The sequence below is a fragment of the Sphaerodactylus townsendi genome, linkage group LG03 (genome assembly GCF_021028975.2).
Source record: "Sphaerodactylus townsendi isolate TG3544 linkage group LG03, MPM_Stown_v2.3, whole genome shotgun sequence".
In the NCBI taxonomy this organism is placed as follows: domain Eukaryota; kingdom Metazoa; phylum Chordata; class Lepidosauria; order Squamata; family Sphaerodactylidae; genus Sphaerodactylus; species Sphaerodactylus townsendi.
The window spans coordinates 146,749,824-146,768,600 of NC_059427.1; the positions used below are offsets into that span (position 1 = coordinate 146,749,824).

The 18,777-nt window shown below is 47.1% G+C and overlaps 3 protein-coding genes across 8 annotated transcripts in view; 2 read left to right on the plus strand and 1 right to left on the minus strand.

The window, feature by feature from the left end:
• NAA10 (N-alpha-acetyltransferase 10, NatA catalytic subunit) overlaps positions 1-3,743 on the plus strand; it is a 52,322-nt gene extending 48,579 nt beyond the window's left edge. For all 5 annotated transcript variants that reach the window (XM_048489936.1, XM_048489937.1, XM_048489939.1 and 2 more), the window contains exon 8: positions 3,376-3,743. In XM_048489936.1, the coding sequence (XP_048345893.1) occupies positions 3,376-3,627 (252 nt within the window). In that variant the 3' untranslated portion in view covers positions 3,628-3,743. The remainder of the gene's footprint in view (positions 1-3,375) is intronic.
• A 6,657-nt stretch (positions 3,744-10,400) lies between these two features.
• On the plus strand, positions 10,401-18,128 carry LOC125427638 (U8 snoRNA-decapping enzyme-like). Of its 2 annotated transcripts, none has more exons than XM_048487163.1 (3): positions 10,401-10,705; positions 13,530-13,802; positions 17,728-18,128. In XM_048487163.1, the coding sequence occupies exons 1-3, from the start codon at positions 10,565-10,567 to the stop codon at positions 17,911-17,913; spliced, it is 600 nt and encodes a 199-aa protein (XP_048343120.1). In that variant the 5' UTR covers positions 10,401-10,564; the 3' UTR covers positions 17,914-18,128. The 2 variants fall into 2 exon arrangements, with proteins under 2 accessions (XP_048343120.1, XP_048343121.1); XM_048487164.1 differs by having other exon boundaries at positions 13,530-13,795; positions 17,728-17,859.
• The window catches only part of LOC125427905 (rho GTPase-activating protein 4-like), a 62,441-nt gene continuing 61,644 nt past the window's right edge, over positions 17,981-18,777 (minus strand). Inside the window, exon 11 of the mRNA XM_048487472.1 lies at positions 17,981-18,091. Coding sequence (XP_048343429.1) covers positions 17,981-18,091 — 111 coding nt within the window. The remainder of the gene's footprint in view (positions 18,092-18,777) is intronic.

An 18,777-nucleotide genomic window follows, 5' to 3' on the forward strand; every position in this document is an offset into this window, starting at 1 on the left:
ATTAATGAATATCAGTGATGATTTGCCCCAATTAATCAGCAATGCTTGAATTAAGTGGGAGGGTGCTCATCGAATTTTTGCTGGCAGAGAGACAGAAATTAAAATGCAGAGACCACCAGAAGGACGGCCGGGCCCATTGCATTTAATTGCTGGGGAGCAGAAGGCCCTGTAGCCCTCAAAATCTATGGGATGATATAGCCAAGTTTCCTGTAAGAGAATTAGATCTGCTTTTCTCAGATATTTGAGAAAGTTTGGGTTCCCGCATTTATTCCTCCACCCCGAGATATTCCAAGACAGAACCGAAAGATCAAATTGTTTTTGGCGTCAGGTGGAAGAATCCAGGGATGAAATTGCTGGTAGAGAATGCTGTATGCAGCCATTGAAGGATGTTCTCTTATGAGAGGCTGCATGCACAGCTGGAGGAATGCCACCAGCAGACTCTTGGAGGAGGGACCAAGTATTCTGGACACTGTCAAGGTGAGGACTTCCAGCCGTTGGTTGCTCAGAGTTCCCTTGGCCTCCTGCTTTCACAGGCTCTGTTTCCGCTGTTTCCGCTTGTGTCATAGCGTCCATTTCAGTCAATGTATACGATGATAGTATTGTGGGAACTAGCAGTCTAGAGTCAGTAGAGTCGGCCTTAGCAGCAAGAGCACTCTGTTTGGCAGAGGACCATTGGCTAATACATTACTAGAATCTTCTTGTTGGTGCATTATCAAATCCTTATCCATATTGGTCAAAGAAGGTTGTAATAAATGACTTATTTTATTAGGGCATGGTGTTATTGCTACTTCTCCTACCTGAGGTAATTCTACAACTGCCTCAGGTGCTTCTTGCCCAATAGTTGTTTCAGTTATAACCAAAACTTCCTGTAAGTCCTTGTTTGTGCTTGTAGTTGATATTTGCCTCTGGTGCTTGGATTGTGATGGATCATGCCAATTGATTTCTATTAGTTCTTGTGCCCACGATTTGCCTCTGTTTACGTTGACCATCTCAGGATGTAGGGTTTCAACTGGTTTTGGATCAACTTCCCATTAAGTAAGGTATATTGGAAGTTGAAGCAGCAGTGGGCTCTATGCACTTGTCCAAAGTCGCAACTCCCATAATTCGAGGAGTTCTGCTTGGATTTTCTTCTTTATGTTGGGTGTTTGCTTTTCCTGTATTAGTGGGTAGATCATTGTACATATGTTCTTCTGTTTCTTTTAGAGGTGAGGAACTGAGAATCAGAGACAATTGTGCTACCAATTGTCTCCAATCATTAATTAAATCTTGGGTTGGAAGACTGAGCTTTGGCACAGCGATTCTGGGCTCAGTTCCAATAAGATTGTTGACAGTTGTATTTTTAAACATTCTCACCACATGTATATCATATTTTTCTTGCAGATAGTCCTTAATTTTTAAAAAGTCTGTTAGGAGTCTTAGTTTCTGCGTGAAAGTAAGGGCAAGTCTTCTGTAGTAACCCATTTTGGGAAGCTGCCTCAAATCTTAAAAGATATAAATCTGCTGGTTTGCAGTGCAATAAGGAGCAAAGTGATTGTCTAATCCGGAGGTAGGTGTCCCAACGATATGCATTCAGACTGGACTCTCTAATATACAAAGTTATTTGCTCCCTTTGCAAAACGAGGGATTGGAAATTCAGTTTAGTGCAGAGATTTGGTTTCTGAGATTTAAAATGAGAACTGAATTGTTCTCCTACTAGCAGAAGTTGATTGCTAAATTGCTCCATTGTTTGACTGAGCCTATTCAGTGACTCTAGTTTAGTTCCAATATTGTTAAAATTGTCCAAAAGAAGTTCCAAGGTTTTGGAAATAAGCATGACTTGGCAAGAAGTAAAATCAGTCAATGGGGCGTTTTGCTTAATTACGTTGTGACCAGCTCGAGGAGACAGGGGAGTGCATGATTCATTCAAGGCAGCATCTTCGCTATGTTGTTGAAGTTCCTCTAAAATAGCAAACCTATTTTCCAGGTCAACATCTGTTAGCAGTTCCTCAACTGTGGATCTATCTTGAAAGTAGTTAGCTATTTTACTTTGTTTTTGTTTTTTCTGCCCAGATAAATTGGGGGGAGGACCGCCGACGTTTCCTGTTTCCCATATTTCTCAAACAGAACAATATTTACACAAGGAGAAGTAAAAAATCACATAAACAGCAAAAACTCCTCGTACTTAACTACAGCTGGAGTAATTTACTAACTAAAAACTGCTCAGCAGCGTCGAGATGCAAGCTCATTCCAACTTGGAGGAATTCAAAACATTTAGAGCAACTTATTCAAGCTTGATGGAATTATTATAAGACGGCAGAAGGTTAAAAATATGATAAAAGTTAATAAATATTTGGTAAAAGTTAATAAATATTTGGTAAAAGTTAATAAATATTTGATAAAAGACTTGCGGAGAAGGTAAAAGCGTGCTTGCCTTCGATACTGTGGGTGTGTATGCTTTCACAGGATTGTTTTGCAGTATTTATGATGGTTTTTATACTGTATTATCCATTGTTGGGAAAGGCCCTGGGTGACAAGTTGAATAGATAAATAAACAAGGAAAGAAGGTCAGCTTGGCTAGTCTTGGGATGGGAGGCCACCACGGAAGTCCAGGGTCACCTTGAAAAGACAGCCAGTGGCAAACTACCTCTCAAAGGAGCAGCAGTGGCCTAGTGGTTAAGAGCAGGTGCACTCTAATCTGGAGGAACCGGGTTTGATTCCCAGCTCTGCCGCCTGAGCTGTGGAGGCTTATCTGGGGAATTCAGATTAGCCTGTGCACTCCCACACACGCCAGCTGGGTGACCTGGGGCTAGTCACAGCTTTTCGGAGTTCTCTCAGCCCCACCCACCTCACAGGGTGTTTGTTGTGGGGAAGGGGGGAGGAAGGGAAAGGAGATTGTAAACCCCTTTGAGTCTCCTTACAGGAGAGAAAGGGGGGATATAAATCCAAACTCTTCTTCTTCTCTGAGGTCAGAGCTTCCTTTTGAGCCACCTCTGGAAACTAAAGGTAGTTCCTCAAAAGGGATCGCTGGTACTGCTTTCGTTAGCACTGACCTTTTGTGCTCGAGGGTGCTCTAAATAGTTAGCCCAACTCATTCCCCACCAGAGAATCTGCTTTCCTCAGCCACAGAAAAAAAGGGATTTCCCTCAGCAGGAAACCGGTTTGCTTAAAATTCCACACCCTCTCAAAGGGAAAGGAGATTGTCAGCCCCTTCGAGTCTCCTACAGGAGAGAAAGGGGGGGTGGATATAAATCCAAACTCTTCTTCTTCTTCAACGCCTCTTACCTTGGAAATGCCACGGGGTAGCTGTAAGTCGGCCGCAGCATGACAACAACCCCCACCCCTACCCATAATCTAAATTGATTTTTGTTCTCTCTCTCTCTCTCTCTCTCCTTGCAGCTGCGAAAGCAAATGGAGCTGAAGGAGAAGAGCAAACATTCCATGCTGGGCTCCATCGAGAACAAGGGCAGCGACCACAAGAATCAGCACGCTAGCGAATGCTGCCGGGACGAGAAATGCCCGGGCGCTGTGGTGGTGGGCGGGCCCGGGGCGGAGGACAGCGGGGACAGCAAAGACGTCAGTGAAGTCAGCGAGGCCACGGAAAGCACGGACGTCAAGGACAGCTCGGAGGCCTCTGATTCTGCCTCATAGCCGGGCATGCCAGAGGAAGGGTCCCGGGTCCCGGAAAGGGGGGTCATTTTGTGCATTTGGCTAGCTGGGTGGCACCCTGACAGATGGATGGGAAATAAAGCTTACAGAACCAGAAACGCGTGTGTGTGTGATCATCTTGCCGGTTTGTGCTGTGGAAAGTATATCCAGTGATGCTTTTGCAGTATCCAAAGACTATCTATTCACAAGCTCTGTTGCGCCAATGTAAGGCACAACGCCAGCGTGGTGTAGTGGTTAAGAGCAGGTGTACTCTGATCTGGAGAACTGGGTTTGATTCCCCACTCTGGCACTTGAGCTGTAGAGGCCTATCTGGTGAACTAGATTAGCTGGTGCAATTCAACACATGCCAGCTGGGTGACCTTGGGCTAGTCACAGTTCTTCAGAGCTCTCTCAGCCCCACCCACCTTACAGGGTGTTTGTTGTGAGGGGGGAAAGGAAAGGAGTTTGTAAGCCCCTTTGAGTCTCCTTGCAGGACAGAAAGGGGGGGATATAAATCCAAACTACTCCTACTCCTCCCTCTAGCAATTCCCTGACTAGGGTTGCTGCAGTCCTATCCAGTTCTAGGGCCTTTCAGTTTCCAGGAAAAGTGGTTGGGATACCTCTGCCCTCTTTCCCTTCTGGGACTGTGTCCTCTTCTCAGCTTCTTTGCCTCTGCTCTGACTCGCAAGGAGACCTTAGGTGGCAGATCAGCGGGGGAGGGGGGTCGGTGGCTGCCTTTTCTCTTGCATCTGCAAGGACTTTTTTCAGACCACTTGTCTGTGCATGCTGTCGAAAGCAACGCCAAGAGGGCTGACCGGAGACCTCCTTTCGGGTCCATCAGAGGGATCCATTGCTGCTGTCTGTGAAGGCAATAATTGAAGGCATCCACTCGGCAGGGATTAGTAGGTCCGCCCTCAGACCTACCCTGACCTGGATGGCCCAGGTGAGTCCAATCTCATATCTCAGAATAAACAGGATTGGCCCTTCTTATCACTTGGATGATTGAGTCGCGTGGCGAAGTGGTTAAGTGCTTGCACTGCCACTCACACGGTCAGGAGTTCGAGCCCCTTGTGGGTCAGATATCCTGGCAGCTGGTTCATGGTCAGCTCAGCCAGCCAGCCATTCCTTGGTCGGTAAATGAGTACCTAGCACACAGCTAGGGGGTAAAGAATAGCCAGGGAAAGCAATGGCAAACTACCCCACAAAAGAGGCTTGCCTATGAACAGAAAGCCTTTATTGGCATGTTAAAAGAACACCGCAGCTACAAAACAAACCGACACAGCAAAACACATCCAATGCAAACCCGCAAGACACATCAGTCCGTGTTCACATCTTCAACAAAAAGAAGGCCACCAATTCACATTCCACTGAGCCCAAACCACCCAACAACAAGCAAATTCTGTCTGCATCATACTGGCCATGTTTGTTATGATTACTATTAGCAAGAGACAGAAATTAAGACACATATTAAATCTAAAATTAATACCGCAGATAAACATTTCAGAGCTCCTACAGAGACATGCTAAATTCCAAAGTTAATATATTGTAGTACAGCAATAAAATATTAAAGGTGGCGTAATAAGGAAGAGAGAAGTTAATTGCTTATGCTCTAAACATACTTAGACCCATTACTGGATTATTTGCATTCAATTATTTCAAGGAGAAAGTTTGCCACAATCTCAGGGTTGGTATTATTCAGAAGAATTGGAATTGCAACCAAGTAGGCTTGCCTAGGAACTCACTACTCACAGTGGTACCCCAGGCTTGGACACGACTGAAGGGGAAACTTTACCTTTATTACTTGGATGGGAGACCACCAAGGAAGTCCAGGTTTCCAGTGTGGGGGGCAGCCAATAGCAAAACACCTCTGTTCTCTTGCCTTGAGAATCCTTCTGGGTCGCCATAAGTCATCTGTGACGACTGCACTTTCCATCCCCGGACCTGGATGGCCCAGGCGAGCCTGACCTCTTCAGATCTCTGAGGCTAAGCTGGATTAGTACTTAGATGGGGCACCACCAAGGAAGTCCACGGTTGCCATGCAGAGACAGGCAAGGGCTGGCCAGCCACCTCTGAATGTCTCTTCCAGCGTGGTTAAGAGCAGGTGGATTCTAATCTGGAGAACCGGGTCTGATTCCCCACTCCTCCACCTGAGTGACGGAGGCTTGTCAGGTGAACCCGATGTGTTTCCGCACTCCTACATTCCTGCTGGGGGACCTTGGCCTAGTCACAGCTCTCTCCAAATTCTCTCACCCCCACCTACCTCACAAGGTGTCTGTTGCGGGGAGAGAAAGGAAAAGGAGCTTGTAGGCTACCTTGAGTCTCCTTTCAGGAGAGAAAGGTGGGATATAAATCCAAACTCTTCTTCCCTTGAGAGTTTCCCATCAGTTGGCTGCAGAATGACACCATTATCCACCACCACCAGAAGGAGCCAGAATTGATTTCTTGTCCCCATCTGAAGAAGTTCTCCCAGTGAAAATGTTGCTTATATCTTCAGGGACATGTGTGGTTTGTATGTTTTCACACTTTCCCAGGAAAATACTCCTACTGCTGCCTGAAAATCCTTGTTTTTCAATGCATGGGGGATTTTTTTTTTTAAACAGCTGAGCATTCAGCTATGCGATTCCTACTTACCACATTAACTGCTATCATTCAGCAAAAAAAAATTAACCCTCGAAAGCAGGAAAACCCATAACATCCTGGTTGTGGCCGTGGTCTGGTGGATCTTGTTCCTAACATTTCACCTGCGTCTGGGGCTGGCATCTTCAAAGGTGTATCACAGAGGGAAGTCTGCTACACATTGTGTCCAGTAACAGACTTTTTCCTGTTTTATATTTTTCTCTTCTGTTTGTCAGTTCTACTGAGAAAGTTAATAAAAATGTTATTTAGAAAACACCCTAAGCACTTTTTTTTTCTCTGATGTGTTATCTATTACAGGAGGGGAAGGGTTTTATTTTGCTTTTTTAAGTGCGGGAATATTAAAATGTGACTCCTACCAGAAGTAGTTTAGGGGAACAGCCCAGAAGTTAATTTCCACCTTTTACCACTTCATTCTGCAGTGTTCCTTATAACACAGGGATGGCGAACCTTTTCGAGACCGAGTGCCCAAATTGCAACCCAAACCCCACTTATTTATTGCAAAGTGCCAACACGGCAATTTAACCTGAATACTGAGGCTTTAGTTTAGAAAAAACGGTTGGCTCAGAGGCACACGTTACTCGGGAGTAAGCCTGGTGAAGCAACCATGCAATGCTTCAAATGGGTGAATCCCAATCCTAGGAGTGTTTACTCAGAAGAAACCCCATTGCCAGCAACCGAGCATACTCCCAGGTAAAGGATCGTGCCCAGGCCAGCCTAAATGTGTGTGTGTGTGTGTGGGGGGTGATTCCCCCCCCCCAATGAACTCTGTGCACATGTGCCCACAGAAAGGGCTCTGAGTGCCACCTCTGGCACCTGTGCCATAGGTTCGCCACCACTGTTATAACACAATCTTCTCTGCCAAGTTCTGGACCCGTATGTGTGTATTGTACAGGATTCCTTGGAAATATTGCAGAGCACATCCTGGGGAGAATATAGACTGCAGTCCAATTTCCAATGCCACCCAAGACCAGCAAGCATTCTTTCTTGGAAAGAATGCTGAAGCAAGCAGCCTTGTTCTTTGTGTGCCAGTGGAATTCACCGCCACTGGTGTGATGACGGCCTTTGAAAGGGGCTAGGCAGATTCATGGAGAAAGGGGCTGGCAGTGACTACAAGATCCTCCCTGTCCAGAGGGAATGAGCCCCTAGATGCCAGCGCTATCAGGTAACATCAGGGTAAGTCCACGCTCTATGCTCCGTTTGTTGGGAACAGGCTGGCCACTCTGTAAAACAGGATGCTGGACTACAGAGCCAGCGGTGAGATGCTCCCCTTGTGTCCTGAGGGTCACTTTAAGTCTGAACAGTGCCTTGACTTTTCAGAGATTTTTATAGAAGAAGAAGAAGAGTTTGGATTTATATCCCCCCTTTCTCTCCTGCAGGAGACTCAAAGGGGCTGACAATCTCCTTGCCCTTCCCCCCTCACAACAAACACCCTGTGAGGTAGGTGGGGCTGAGAGAGCTCCGAGAAGCTGTGACTAGCCCCAGGTCACCCAGCTGGTGTGTGTGGGAGTGCCCAGGCTAATCTGAATTCCCCAGATCAGCCTCCACAGCTCAGGCGGCAGAGCCGGGAATCAAACCCGGTTCCTCCAGATTAGATACACGAGCTCTTAACCTCCTACGCCACTGCTGCTCCTCCTGACAGTCCCCAAGTCAGCAGAGGCAACCCTTCCCTCTGCACGGGATCGCCAGGCCCGGTTGGGAGTGGGGTGTGTGGTCTCTGCTGGATTTGGCCCCTGGGCGACATGTTTGACATCCCTATTCTAAGCTATTGAACACTCAAGAAGAAAAGAATCAACTGGAAAAAGACAATCAGGCTAGGAAAAGCTGTAGGCAGCGGGGAAAGAGGCAGACCCAACATTAGACACGTTGATTCAAGAAAGGAAGCCCCAGCCCTCAGTTTGCAACACCGGCGCTAGACTGGCAATGATGGGATGTTTTGGAGGCCATTAATTCATAGGGTTGTCATACTTCAACAGCAGCTTAACAGCATGTAATATCCACCTAGACCACTTCTTCAGATCCAAAGCTGTGCTGGTGTAACCCCCATGCCCAGAATGGGTTGAACCAGTAAGGGGGTGGAGACTCAGAGCAGCAGAAAGGCTGCAGAGCTCTTTGGAGAAGACAAGGCTACCAGACTCGGACCTTGATTTCTTCTTTTTGTGGTTGTAATGGGTGAGAGTTCTCCTGGAAACCTTCATCATGTTGCATCCTGTTCATCAAGCCCTTGGAGTCTTCAGGAGCCAACCCACTTGCACAGAAGAATTGGACTTGGCAGTATCAGTAGACTGTAACTAGAAGGACTTGAAATGCAACCTGAACAAGACCTTGAATTGTAATGTTAAATGTTGATGTTTAATGTTATTTGTAAAGAGAAGTAAACTGTTTTGTTTAAATTTGGTTCTTTGCAACTCATTCCAGGTTCTGCCCCACAGAACCCACAAGCTGAGGTTACACTGGCATTTTATGTATGTTACGTTTGGTTAAACAAACTGCAGAGGTCATGAAACAGCGCGTGTGAAATATCTTTATGGGAAATCCAGATTGAATCTGGAGTCTAGTTAACAAGTGCAATGGGTTGGGAGTTGCTTACCAAATCTGGACCTAGAGATTCCCAGAGATTTTGGGGGTGAGGCTTTGGGGAGGGATCAGATACATGGGTTTGGGGTGGGATCAGATATATGGGTTTAATGCCATAGAATCCACCCTCCAAAGCGGCTGTTTTCTCCAGGGCAACTGATCTCTGTAGGATGAAGATCAGCTGTATTTCCTTGGAGCTCTCTGGGCACCACCTGAAAGCTGACAAATCATGGAAAGTCATACACTTTGTCACAATAAGACACAATTATCCTAAATCTCCGTTCAAGTCAGAGGGAAACTTACCAACCCTTAGGTAAGTGAAATACATAGCTAAAAGGGGAGGAAGGAGTTGGAGACTCCACAGATGACATTCGCCCCATTCCTGCCTTAAAATTAATTGTTAAGAGCGTGGGACTAGTATCTGGTTCGAATCTCCACTGGTGCCATGGAAGTTTGCTGGGTACCCTTGGGACAGACACACGGTCTCAGCCTGACCTCCTACACAGGGTTGTTGTGAGGGGAGAAAAATGGAGGCGTGGAGAAAAACCGCAAGCCGCTTTGGGGAGAAAGGGGAAGGAACGCTCCATGCATGTTCAGAAGACACAGTGTGTTACAGACTTCTCTCTGTGATACGCCTCTGAAGATGCCAGCCACAGATGCAGGCGAAACGTTAGGAACAAGATCTACCAGACCTCGGCCACGCAGCCCGGAAAACCCGCAACAACCTCTCAGAAGCACTCTTTGCGCAAATGTAACCCCCATGCCCAGAGTGGGTTGAACCAGTAAGGGGGTGGAGACTCAGAGCAGCAGAAAGGCTGCAGAGCTCTTTGGAGAAGACAAGGCTACCAGACTCGGACCTTGGTTGTATAAGCCCTTGACACCTTGTTCAGGGTTTCTTTTTGTGGTTGTCATGGGTGAGAGTTCTCCTGGAAACCTTCATCATGTTGCATCCTGTTCATCAAGCCCTTGGAGTCTTCAGGAGCCAACCCACTTGCAAAGAAGAATTGGACTTGGCAGTATCAGTAGACTGTAACTAGAAGGACTTGAAATGCAACCTGAACAGGACCTTGAATTGTAAATGTTAAATGTTGATGTTAATGTTATTTGTAAAGAGAAGTAAACTGTTTTGTTTAAATTTGGTTCTTTGCAACTCATTCCAAGTACTGCCCCACAGAACCCACAAGCTGAGGTTACACAAACATTTCAATTGGAGGTCATCCTACGCTGAGTCCCAGCAGTGGAAACTGGCAGAGGATCTAGGCCACGAATGGAATAAAGCCGCCTCTTTCGTGCACTAAATTGGTCCCCCCCCCTCCCTCTAAACCAGGGGTCTTCAAACTATGGCCCTCCAGATGTTCAGGAATTACAATTCCCATCAGCCCTGCTACTTGGCCATGCTGGCAGAGGCTGATGGGAATTGTAGTTCCTGAACATCTGGAGGGCCATAGTTTGAAGACCTCTGCTTTAAACCCAATCTCCCCATTCTCACATGCACTGAGAGAAGCCAACAAAGACGGCAACAGACCGCGCACGCGCCCTCCACCTCCCCACGCGGCCCTCGGGCATGAATCGCCGCAAAAGTCTCAACGTTGCGAGGTTGAGTCCTGCCGGAGTCCTGATTGGCTGCAGCGGCCGTTCGCTGCGCGCTGATTGGGCACGAGGATTCGGGGGGCGCGTCTGTGTTTATTCCCGGTTCCGGAGAAGGCGGATTTGTGAATGGGCGCCCCCCATGAGCGAGCCCCGCGCTTTGAGCAGGGAGGAGGCGTCGCGCCTGCGGCCTCCCCAGTGGAAACATGCCTGCCACGCCCTTCTCTATGCGCCCTGCCCCGGTCGCCTCTTCGGGAAGATCCCGCTGCGTTTCGCGGTGTTGGTGAGAAATTAATAGGGGGTGGGGGTGTGTGGAGTGTGGTTAAAGGCGGGGGGGGGGGGATTAATTTATTGCACCGGGTGGGGGGATGTTATTCCATGTAGGGGTTAGATCCTCGGCCAATTTGCAGTGCCGGTCCCAAAGTAGGACTTCACCCAATTAAAATCCATATGCAAAAAAGTGCTTTTGAGCATGCACAGAGTGTTCCTCCCTTATTGAAAAACTCCAGTGCGTTTGAGAATGGGGAGAGGGGAGATTTGGGGAGTGGGGGTTGAAAGGGGTGGCTTTATTGCATCCAGAGTTCATGTCCTCTGCCTATCTCCAGTGCTGGGGCTTATATGCAAAGAGTGCTTCTGAGCATGCATAGAGTGTTTCTCCCCCCTGTCCCCCCAAAACGGCTTGTATTTTTCTCCACGTCTGCGTTTTATTCTCACAACAACCCTGCGAGGGAGGTTGGCTGGGACTGTGTGCCAGGCCCAGGATTACTCAGTTAACTTCCATGGCACCAGTGGGGATTCAAACCAGATAGGACCCCCTCCATACTCTGAGCACGCACAGAGTATTCCTTCCCAACTGAGAAACTCCAGTGCATTTGAGAATGGGGAGAGGGGAGATTTGGGGAGTGGGGGGTTGAAAGGCCATTTTATTGCGCGAAAGGGGTGGCTTTATTGCATCCAGAGTTCACGTCTGCCTATCTCCAGTGCTGGGGCTTGTATGCAAAGAGTGCTTCTGAGCATGCATAGAGTGTTTCGCCCCCCTTTCCCCCCAAAACGGTTTGTATTTTTCTCCACGTCTGCGTTTTATTCTCATAACAACCCTGCGAAGGAGGTTGGCTGGGACTGTGTGCCAGGCCCAGGATTACTCAGTTAACTTCCATGGCACCAGTGGGGATTCAAACCAGATAGGACCCCCTCCATACTCTGAGCATGCACAGAGTATTCCTTCCCAACTGAGAAACTCCAGTGCATCTGAGAATGGGGAGAGGGGAGATTTTAAAGGCCAGGAGACTAATTTATTGCATGAAACGGGTGACTGCAGATGCTCTGCCAGTTTCCAGTTCTGACATAATGGAGGAATCCTGATAATTCACAATAGCAGTAACTGGAAATCTGAATAGATTTGCTGAATAATTTAGCACCTCTAATGACGCAGCAGTCCCAAATTCTTGTCCAGCCCAGGGTGGGGCAAAGATTGTGTGTTGAATTTGAATTCAGCTACCTTGTACTGAACTCTCCCTGTTAAATTATTTTGCTGGATAATTCCCAAGGCCTACTGAGATGGTTAACAAATTGAAACACATCATAAAACCATATCTTAAAAAATCTTTACAACTGGCGAGAAGTGCCTCATTTGAAACAGTTACAATGATACCCTGTTTCCCCGAATGTAAGACATCCCCTGAGAATAAGACGTAGTAGAGGTTTTGCTGAAGTGCGAAATATAAGGCATCCCCCGAAAGTAAGACGTAGCAAAGTTTTTGTTTGGAAGCATGCCCGACGAACAGAATACAGAAATATAAGACACCCCCTGAAAATAAGACATAGTGCATCTTTGGGAGCAAAAATTAATATAAGACACTGTCTTATATTCGGGGAAACACGGTAGCTAAAATGCATTCAAAACCTTTAAAAATCATTAAAATTGGGCGCTAAATGTCAGACATCAAGGTTATGTGTAACTCTAACAGTAGCTTTTCGACATTTCAGGCAGAAGCTCTGCTATTGGGCTGCCTTTTAATCTGCACAGCCAATGAGAAGGCCTGCCAGGGAAATGTCCCCGCTATACTCTGTTCCACACAAAGATGTTAGTTCCATCCGTTAAGGTGCAGCTGTCAAGAAAATGGGGTGCTTCCGCATTAGAGTACAGTCCTGAATGAATAGGAGAATTATTAATTTTCAGGCACTGCCTTTGTCAAAACCATTATTTGGTGCTTTATTGAACGTGGTACTTTGATACAAGGGCATTTAGAACATAAGAAGAACATAAGAACAAGCCAGCTGGATCAGACCAGAGTCCATCTAGTCCAGCTTTCTGCTACTCGCAGTGGCCCACCAGGTGCCTTTGGGAGCTCACCTGCAGGATGTGAAAGCAATGGCCTTCTGCTGCTGCTGCTCCCGAGCACCTGGACTGTTAAGGCATTTGCAATCTCAGATCAAGAGGATCAAGATTGGTAGCCATAGATCGACTTCTCCTCCATAAATCTGTCCAAGCCCCTTTTAAAGTTATCCAAGTTAGTAGCCATCACCACCTCCTGTGGCAGCATATTCCAAACACCAGTCACACGTTGTGTGAAGAAGTGTTTCCTTTTATTAGTCCTAATTCTTCCCCCCCAGCATTTTCAATGGATGCCCCCTGGTTCTAGTATTGTGAGAAAGAGAGAAAAATTTCTCTCTGTCGACATTTTCTACCCCATGCATAATTTTATAGACTTCAATCATATCCCCCCTCAGCCGCCTCCTCTCCAAACTAAAGAGTCCCAAACGCTGCAGCCTCTCCTCATCAGGAAGGTGCTCCAATCCCTCAATCATCCTTGTTGCCCTTCTCTGCACTTTATGCCCAATTGTATTTTTGCTTTCAAACGGATGCAGGAAACAGGAGCTAAGCCTCAGGCAGAGGATTCTACAGTAAAGAAGGGCTGGCATGCTTTGTTTTGTGGCGGAGGAATACACAGTCTACTAACATCTTTATGTGAAACAGGGTATAGCGCTGCCTATTTTCTATTCTAACAGCACTTGACCATAGCCAAGAAAAGTGCTGGCGGGCGCCACCGGAACTACGTTGGGGGCCTCGATACAAGGCATGCTGATGTCGTCCCCTTCTTATGCAGATGCAGATGCGGTTTGACGGGCGTCTGGGTTTCCCAGGTGGATTCGTGGACCTGCAGGATGTCTCCCTGGAAGAAGGTCTGAACCGGGAGCTTCGCGAAGAGCTGGGTCCCGGTGCTGCCTTCCTGCGTGTCGCTGAGTGTGACTACGTGAGCTCCCACGTCTCTGAGAAGCCACAGCAAGTGGTGGCACACTTCTACACGAAGCAACTCAGCCTGGAGGACCTCCGGACCATAGAGGATCAGGCCACACGGGCGAAAGAGCACGGGTTAGAGGTGGGGACAGGGTGTGGCGGTTTGCACGGGACTGAGGGGGGTGGGGGTGGAAAATGCCGTCAAGTCTCCGTGGATTTATGACAACCTTACGGCGGGAGACAAGTGTGCCTCTGTAGCAACCCTGAACTTCCTTGGTGGCACTGGCGTAATGCCCATTGGGCAAGGTGGGCAGCTGCCCACGGCATCACCTTGTGGGGGGGGGGGGCATCAAAATGCTGGGCTCATTTTTGGGTATTTTTAGTGGTTTTCCATTTTTGGCCTGCAGGGGGCGCAGTTTTTAGGCTAGCGGCACCAAAATTTCAGCATATCATCGGGAGACTGTCCTTATGCTACCCCCCAAGTTTGGTGAGGTTTGGTTCAGGGAGTCCAAAGTTATGGACTCCCAAAAGGGGTGCCCCTATCACCATTGTTTCCAATGGGAGCTAATAGGAGATGGGGGCTACAGTTTTGAGGGTCCATAACTTTGGCCCCCCTGAACCAAACTGCACCAAACTTGGGGGGAATCATTAGGGCAGTCTCCTGATGAGACCCTGAAAGTTTTGAGACGGTGCCTTCAAAAATGTGCCCCTGAACTTCCTTGGTGGTCTGCCATTCAAGTACCAACCAGGGATGGCCCTACTTAGCTTCCAAAATCAAGCTAGCCTGGGCCAATATAGATATTTAAATGGTTAGTTAGACTAAAAAGTTATAAACAGTCCAATGCTATACAAATAACATAATATTTAAAAATCTAAACAAAAAAAGCCTATGATGCATATCAGCAGTCGTGCATAACACTTTACATAGGAAATTTAATTTAAAAGGTCTTCATAATATTATAGAAATATTGATTTGTGTCACCCTGCTATACTGTGACGAGTTCTAATTGCAGCTGTAGAAAATTTAGGAGCGGTAACAGCAGTCTGAGAGTTTTCACCACTTAAGAAGAAGAGTTTGGATTTATATCCCCCCTTTCTCTCCTGCAGGAGACTCAAAGGGGCTTACAATCTCCTTGCCCTTCCCCCCTCACAACAAACACCCTGTGAGGTGGGTGGGGCTGAGAGAGCTCCGAGAAGCTGTGACTAGCCCCAGGTCACCCAGCTGGCGTGTGTGGGAGTGCACAGGCTAATCTGAATTCGCCAGAGAAGCCTCCACAGCTCAGGCGGCAGAGCTGGGAATCAAACCCGGTTCCTCCAGATTAGATACACGAGCTCTTAACCTCCTACGCCGCTGCTGCTTAAGAGCTCTTTAATCCGTTCAAAATCAGTTTGGAAACTTATTTGTCACTGGAGACCTCAGTTTACTACATAAGTCATTATAAATAGGGTAGTATAATAAAACGTGTTCCCGTGTTTCTACTTGCCCCATACGACACAGGCAGACTCTTTCAGGAACAGGGATTTTTTAAATACCAACCCTCCAAAAGGCCTGATGTGCCCGAAGAATCAACATTTAGCACTGGGGAGAAGCTAGATTTTGCAGTTTGTAAAAAACTGTTTAGGAAAAAATGTGAATCTATTATGAATGATTGTTTTCTTTATTTCTCTGATTTGTCAAATTTGCTCTTTCCTTGCTCTTTTATTTATTTTTTTGTTTTTCTTGAAAACATTTATCAGCTACCTTTCTTTTTGACAGATCAAGGCAGCATCCAACCTAGATCAGTGTTGGCGAACCTTTTTGAGACCGAGTGCCCAAATTGCAACCCAAACCCCACTTATTTATTGCAAAGGGCCAACCCAGAAATTTAACCTGCATGCTGAGGTTTTAGTTTAGAAAAAACCGGTTAGCTCCCTCTTCCTCCGTTCCACCCGCTCCAGCAGGGGCCAGCCTGCTCTAGTCTCCAGCAAGTCCCGTGCGCACGGCTCTGTGCCTCTCTAGCATCTCTGCCTCCTCTGCACCCTCCCCCCTCAGGCAGCAGCCACCCAGAGCACAGGCACCAGGCCCGCCAGGCGAGTCCTTCCTGCTCACCTTGGTGTGTTCACATCGTGCTCAGTGGCCCAGGCCAGCCTAGATGTATGTGTGTGTGAGGGGTGTGTGTGATTTTCTGCCCCCCACATGACGAACTCTGTTTGCGTGTGCCCACAGAGAGTGCTCCGAGTGCCACCTCTGGCACCCGTGCCATAGGTTTGCCATCACTGACCTAGGTAAAGCACTCAAAGTGGAAAGCACTACTAAAACATAAAAACCGGAAGTAAAACAAAAACAACTCAGCGCTGCGGGCAAACTGAACCAAAGGCCCAGTCCTGAATAAAACCATCTTTATTTGCCTCCTACAGAATGAGGCGAGGGAGCAGTTAAAGATGGTTTCACTCAGGACTGTATTTGGTTATGTTCACTAGCTGGTATCACGATTTAAAATTTTTGGTTTTTATGTTTTACGGGGCTACACTGCAATGAAATGCTCAGCTGAGCACCCAGACTTTACAGCAGAGCCGTTCCTCCTATTGGGCAAAGTGGGCAGTTGCCCAGGGCGCCACCTTGTGGGGGGCACCAAAAATGCAGGTGGGATTTTTTTGAATTTTCAGTGTTTTTCTGTTTTTGGCCTGCAGGGGGCACAGTTTTTAGGCTAGCAGCACCAAAAGTTCAGGAATTTTTCAGGAGACTATCCTGATGATATCACCCAGGTTTGGTAAGGTTTGGTTTAGGGAGTCCAAAGTTATGGACTCCATAGGGAGTATCCCCATCCCCCATTGTTTCCAATGGGAGCTAATAGGAGATGGGGGCTATACCTTTGAGGGTCCATAACTTTGGACCCCCTGAACCAAACTTCACCAAACCTGGGTGATATCATCAGTAAGGGCTCATGAAGACACTCTGAAATTTTGGTGCTGCTATCTTAATAATTGCACCCCTGACAGCAGGCACACTCTAAATTTCCCCAGATTCTCCTTTTAAATCCACCCCCTTCCTGCCAATGCTTGCTTGCTTGCTTGCTTGCTTGCTTGCTTGCTTGCTTGCTTGCTTGCTTGCTTTCTTTCTTTCTTTCTTTCTTTCTTTCTTTCTTTCTTTCTTTCTTTCTTTCTTCTTCTTCTTTCTTCTTTCTCTTCTTTCTTCTTTCTTCTTTTCTTTCTTTCTTTCTTTCTTTCTTTCTTTCTTTCTTTCTTTCTTTCTTTCTTTCTTTCTTTCTTTCTTTCTTTCTTTCTTTCTTTCTTTCTTTCTTTCTTTCTTTCTTTCTTTCTTTCTTTCTTTCTTTCTTTCTTCAATGCCTATTAAAGGTTGTTGTTGTTGTTGGGGGGGGCATCAAACTCAGGTTTTGCCCAGGGCTCCAGTTTGTCTAGGTACGCCACTGCTTTACAGCCAACCTCTGGAATTTTTATAGCCCAATCTGCAGTGGGGGGACTGAAAGGAACTGAGGATGTCAGTGGAAATGCCCTCCCCAGGGCATGTATCCCAGCGGAGGAGCACAAGCTCTGGTGCCGTGGAGGTGTTCTGGAGGCGTGGCTGAGGTGAAGCTGATATTAATTGGTTTCCATGTTAGCACTGGCTCCCAGGACACTGGCGCCTGGGGCACGGACTTACCCCATCCTTTTGCTTGGCGTAAGCTCATTGAGGCCAGTGAAGGGCGTTTCAGTGACTGGGAGAGGTTTTTTTGTATTGGTGAGGGGGGAGAGTTGCCTCCCCATGCCGCCAACAAGACTTCTGGAAGTGGCAGTGTAGCCGTCCTTGGCCACCCCAGAGCTCTGGATTGGGTTGCCCTAAATCACTTTTGATCAAAATAAAGATTTCCCCGGCAGGGTTCTAAGACATACCACGAGCTCTGGAAACTTTCCCCCCTTTAATTTGATTTCTGTACGTGCTCAGACCTTCCGCCACGCTTGCCTCTCTGCGTGCAGAATTCACACGGCTCGGGATGCTTCTTGGGATGGGGACGAGATGTTAGGCAGAAGTCAAGTTCTTCTGTTGCTGAGCGCTGCTTTTTGACCTCTCCTCTCCTGTGTCGCTTCAGGTGATGGGACTCGTCCGTGTGCCGCTGTACACTCTGCGCGATGGTATCGGGGGTCTCCCGGCTTTCCTTACCAACACTTTTATCGGTAGTGCTCGAGAGCAGTTGCTTCATGCCCTGGAAACTCTCCAGCTTGTGCCAAGAGAGCAACTCCAGAAAGCCGTGACTGTGGCCCAGAAGAGACTGTGATCCCTCCTTGCTGCGACGGCCTCTTGGAAAGGCGGTGTGATCTGATACCCCGAGAACCTTAGATCCCTCAATCGTCCTCTTTTAAATCTGACTCCACTGGGGTTGTGGAAAAGGATTTAAACTTGCAGGTTGTGCGGAGGGTTTCTCTGCCTGTGTTGATGTTATTGACGGTGTCCATCTGTATCAGCAAGGTTTAAAGTGTTAAACTAAATTGAGAAGAAGGCTTTTATCTTTTTTAAAAAAACCTTTATTAGGCATAAAACCGATGTTCCATGAATTCCAAATACAGTAAAAAGATCATTATCACACAACTTGCAGTACACAGAGTAAAAATGTAGCAACAGCTTCAGAGATTTCAGCATTAGAGTTATTTAGAAGCTTAGCCATTTTTACCTTATCAGAAAGAAGCATAAATCCTGTTGGTAATACAGTTCTCAAATCAGTTCTGATGTTGTTATATTTTGAACAGTGAAGCAGAATATGAGAAAGTGAATCAGTTGTGTCAGGACAGAATCGACAGCAACGCTCATTTTGTGGGATATAATCGAGAAGCGACCTTGGAGATGTACTGACGGAAAAGAGTTACACCTTGCTCTAGTCATGACCCATCTGCAATTATAATTAACTAACTTTTATCTTTGTGTTTGCTCACGTGAGCATGTGAAGATTTCCTATGTCGCACTTTAGTTTGCAAACCACGTGGCCCCAGTAATTCCCCTGCAGTGTATGTCAGAGGGGGTTGTTTCCTCTTCTCCTAACCAACTCCTCTTCTTTATTTTTTCACTTAATGGCGGCCGGCCTTTCTACCAACGGCTGGCCCACTTCTTTATGTTTGCGAAGGGGCTGCAGTATTTCCGGTGCCTC

What these genes read in the sequence shown, in the direction of transcription:
- LOC125427638 (XM_048487163.1), top strand. Translation starts at nt 10,565, where the DNA reads ATGAGCGAGCCCCGCGCTTTGAGCAGGGAGGAGGCGTCGCGCCTGCGG. An exon ending in CGCTGCGTTTCGCGGTGTTG is followed by an intron (nt 10,706 to 13,529) that starts GTGAGAAATTAA and finishes CTTCTTATGCAG; the next exon opens with ATGCAGATGCGGTTTGACGG. An exon ending in CGAAAGAGCACGGGTTAGAG is followed by an intron (nt 13,803 to 17,727) that starts GTGGGGACAGGG and finishes GTGTCGCTTCAG; the next exon opens with GTGATGGGACTCGTCCGTGT.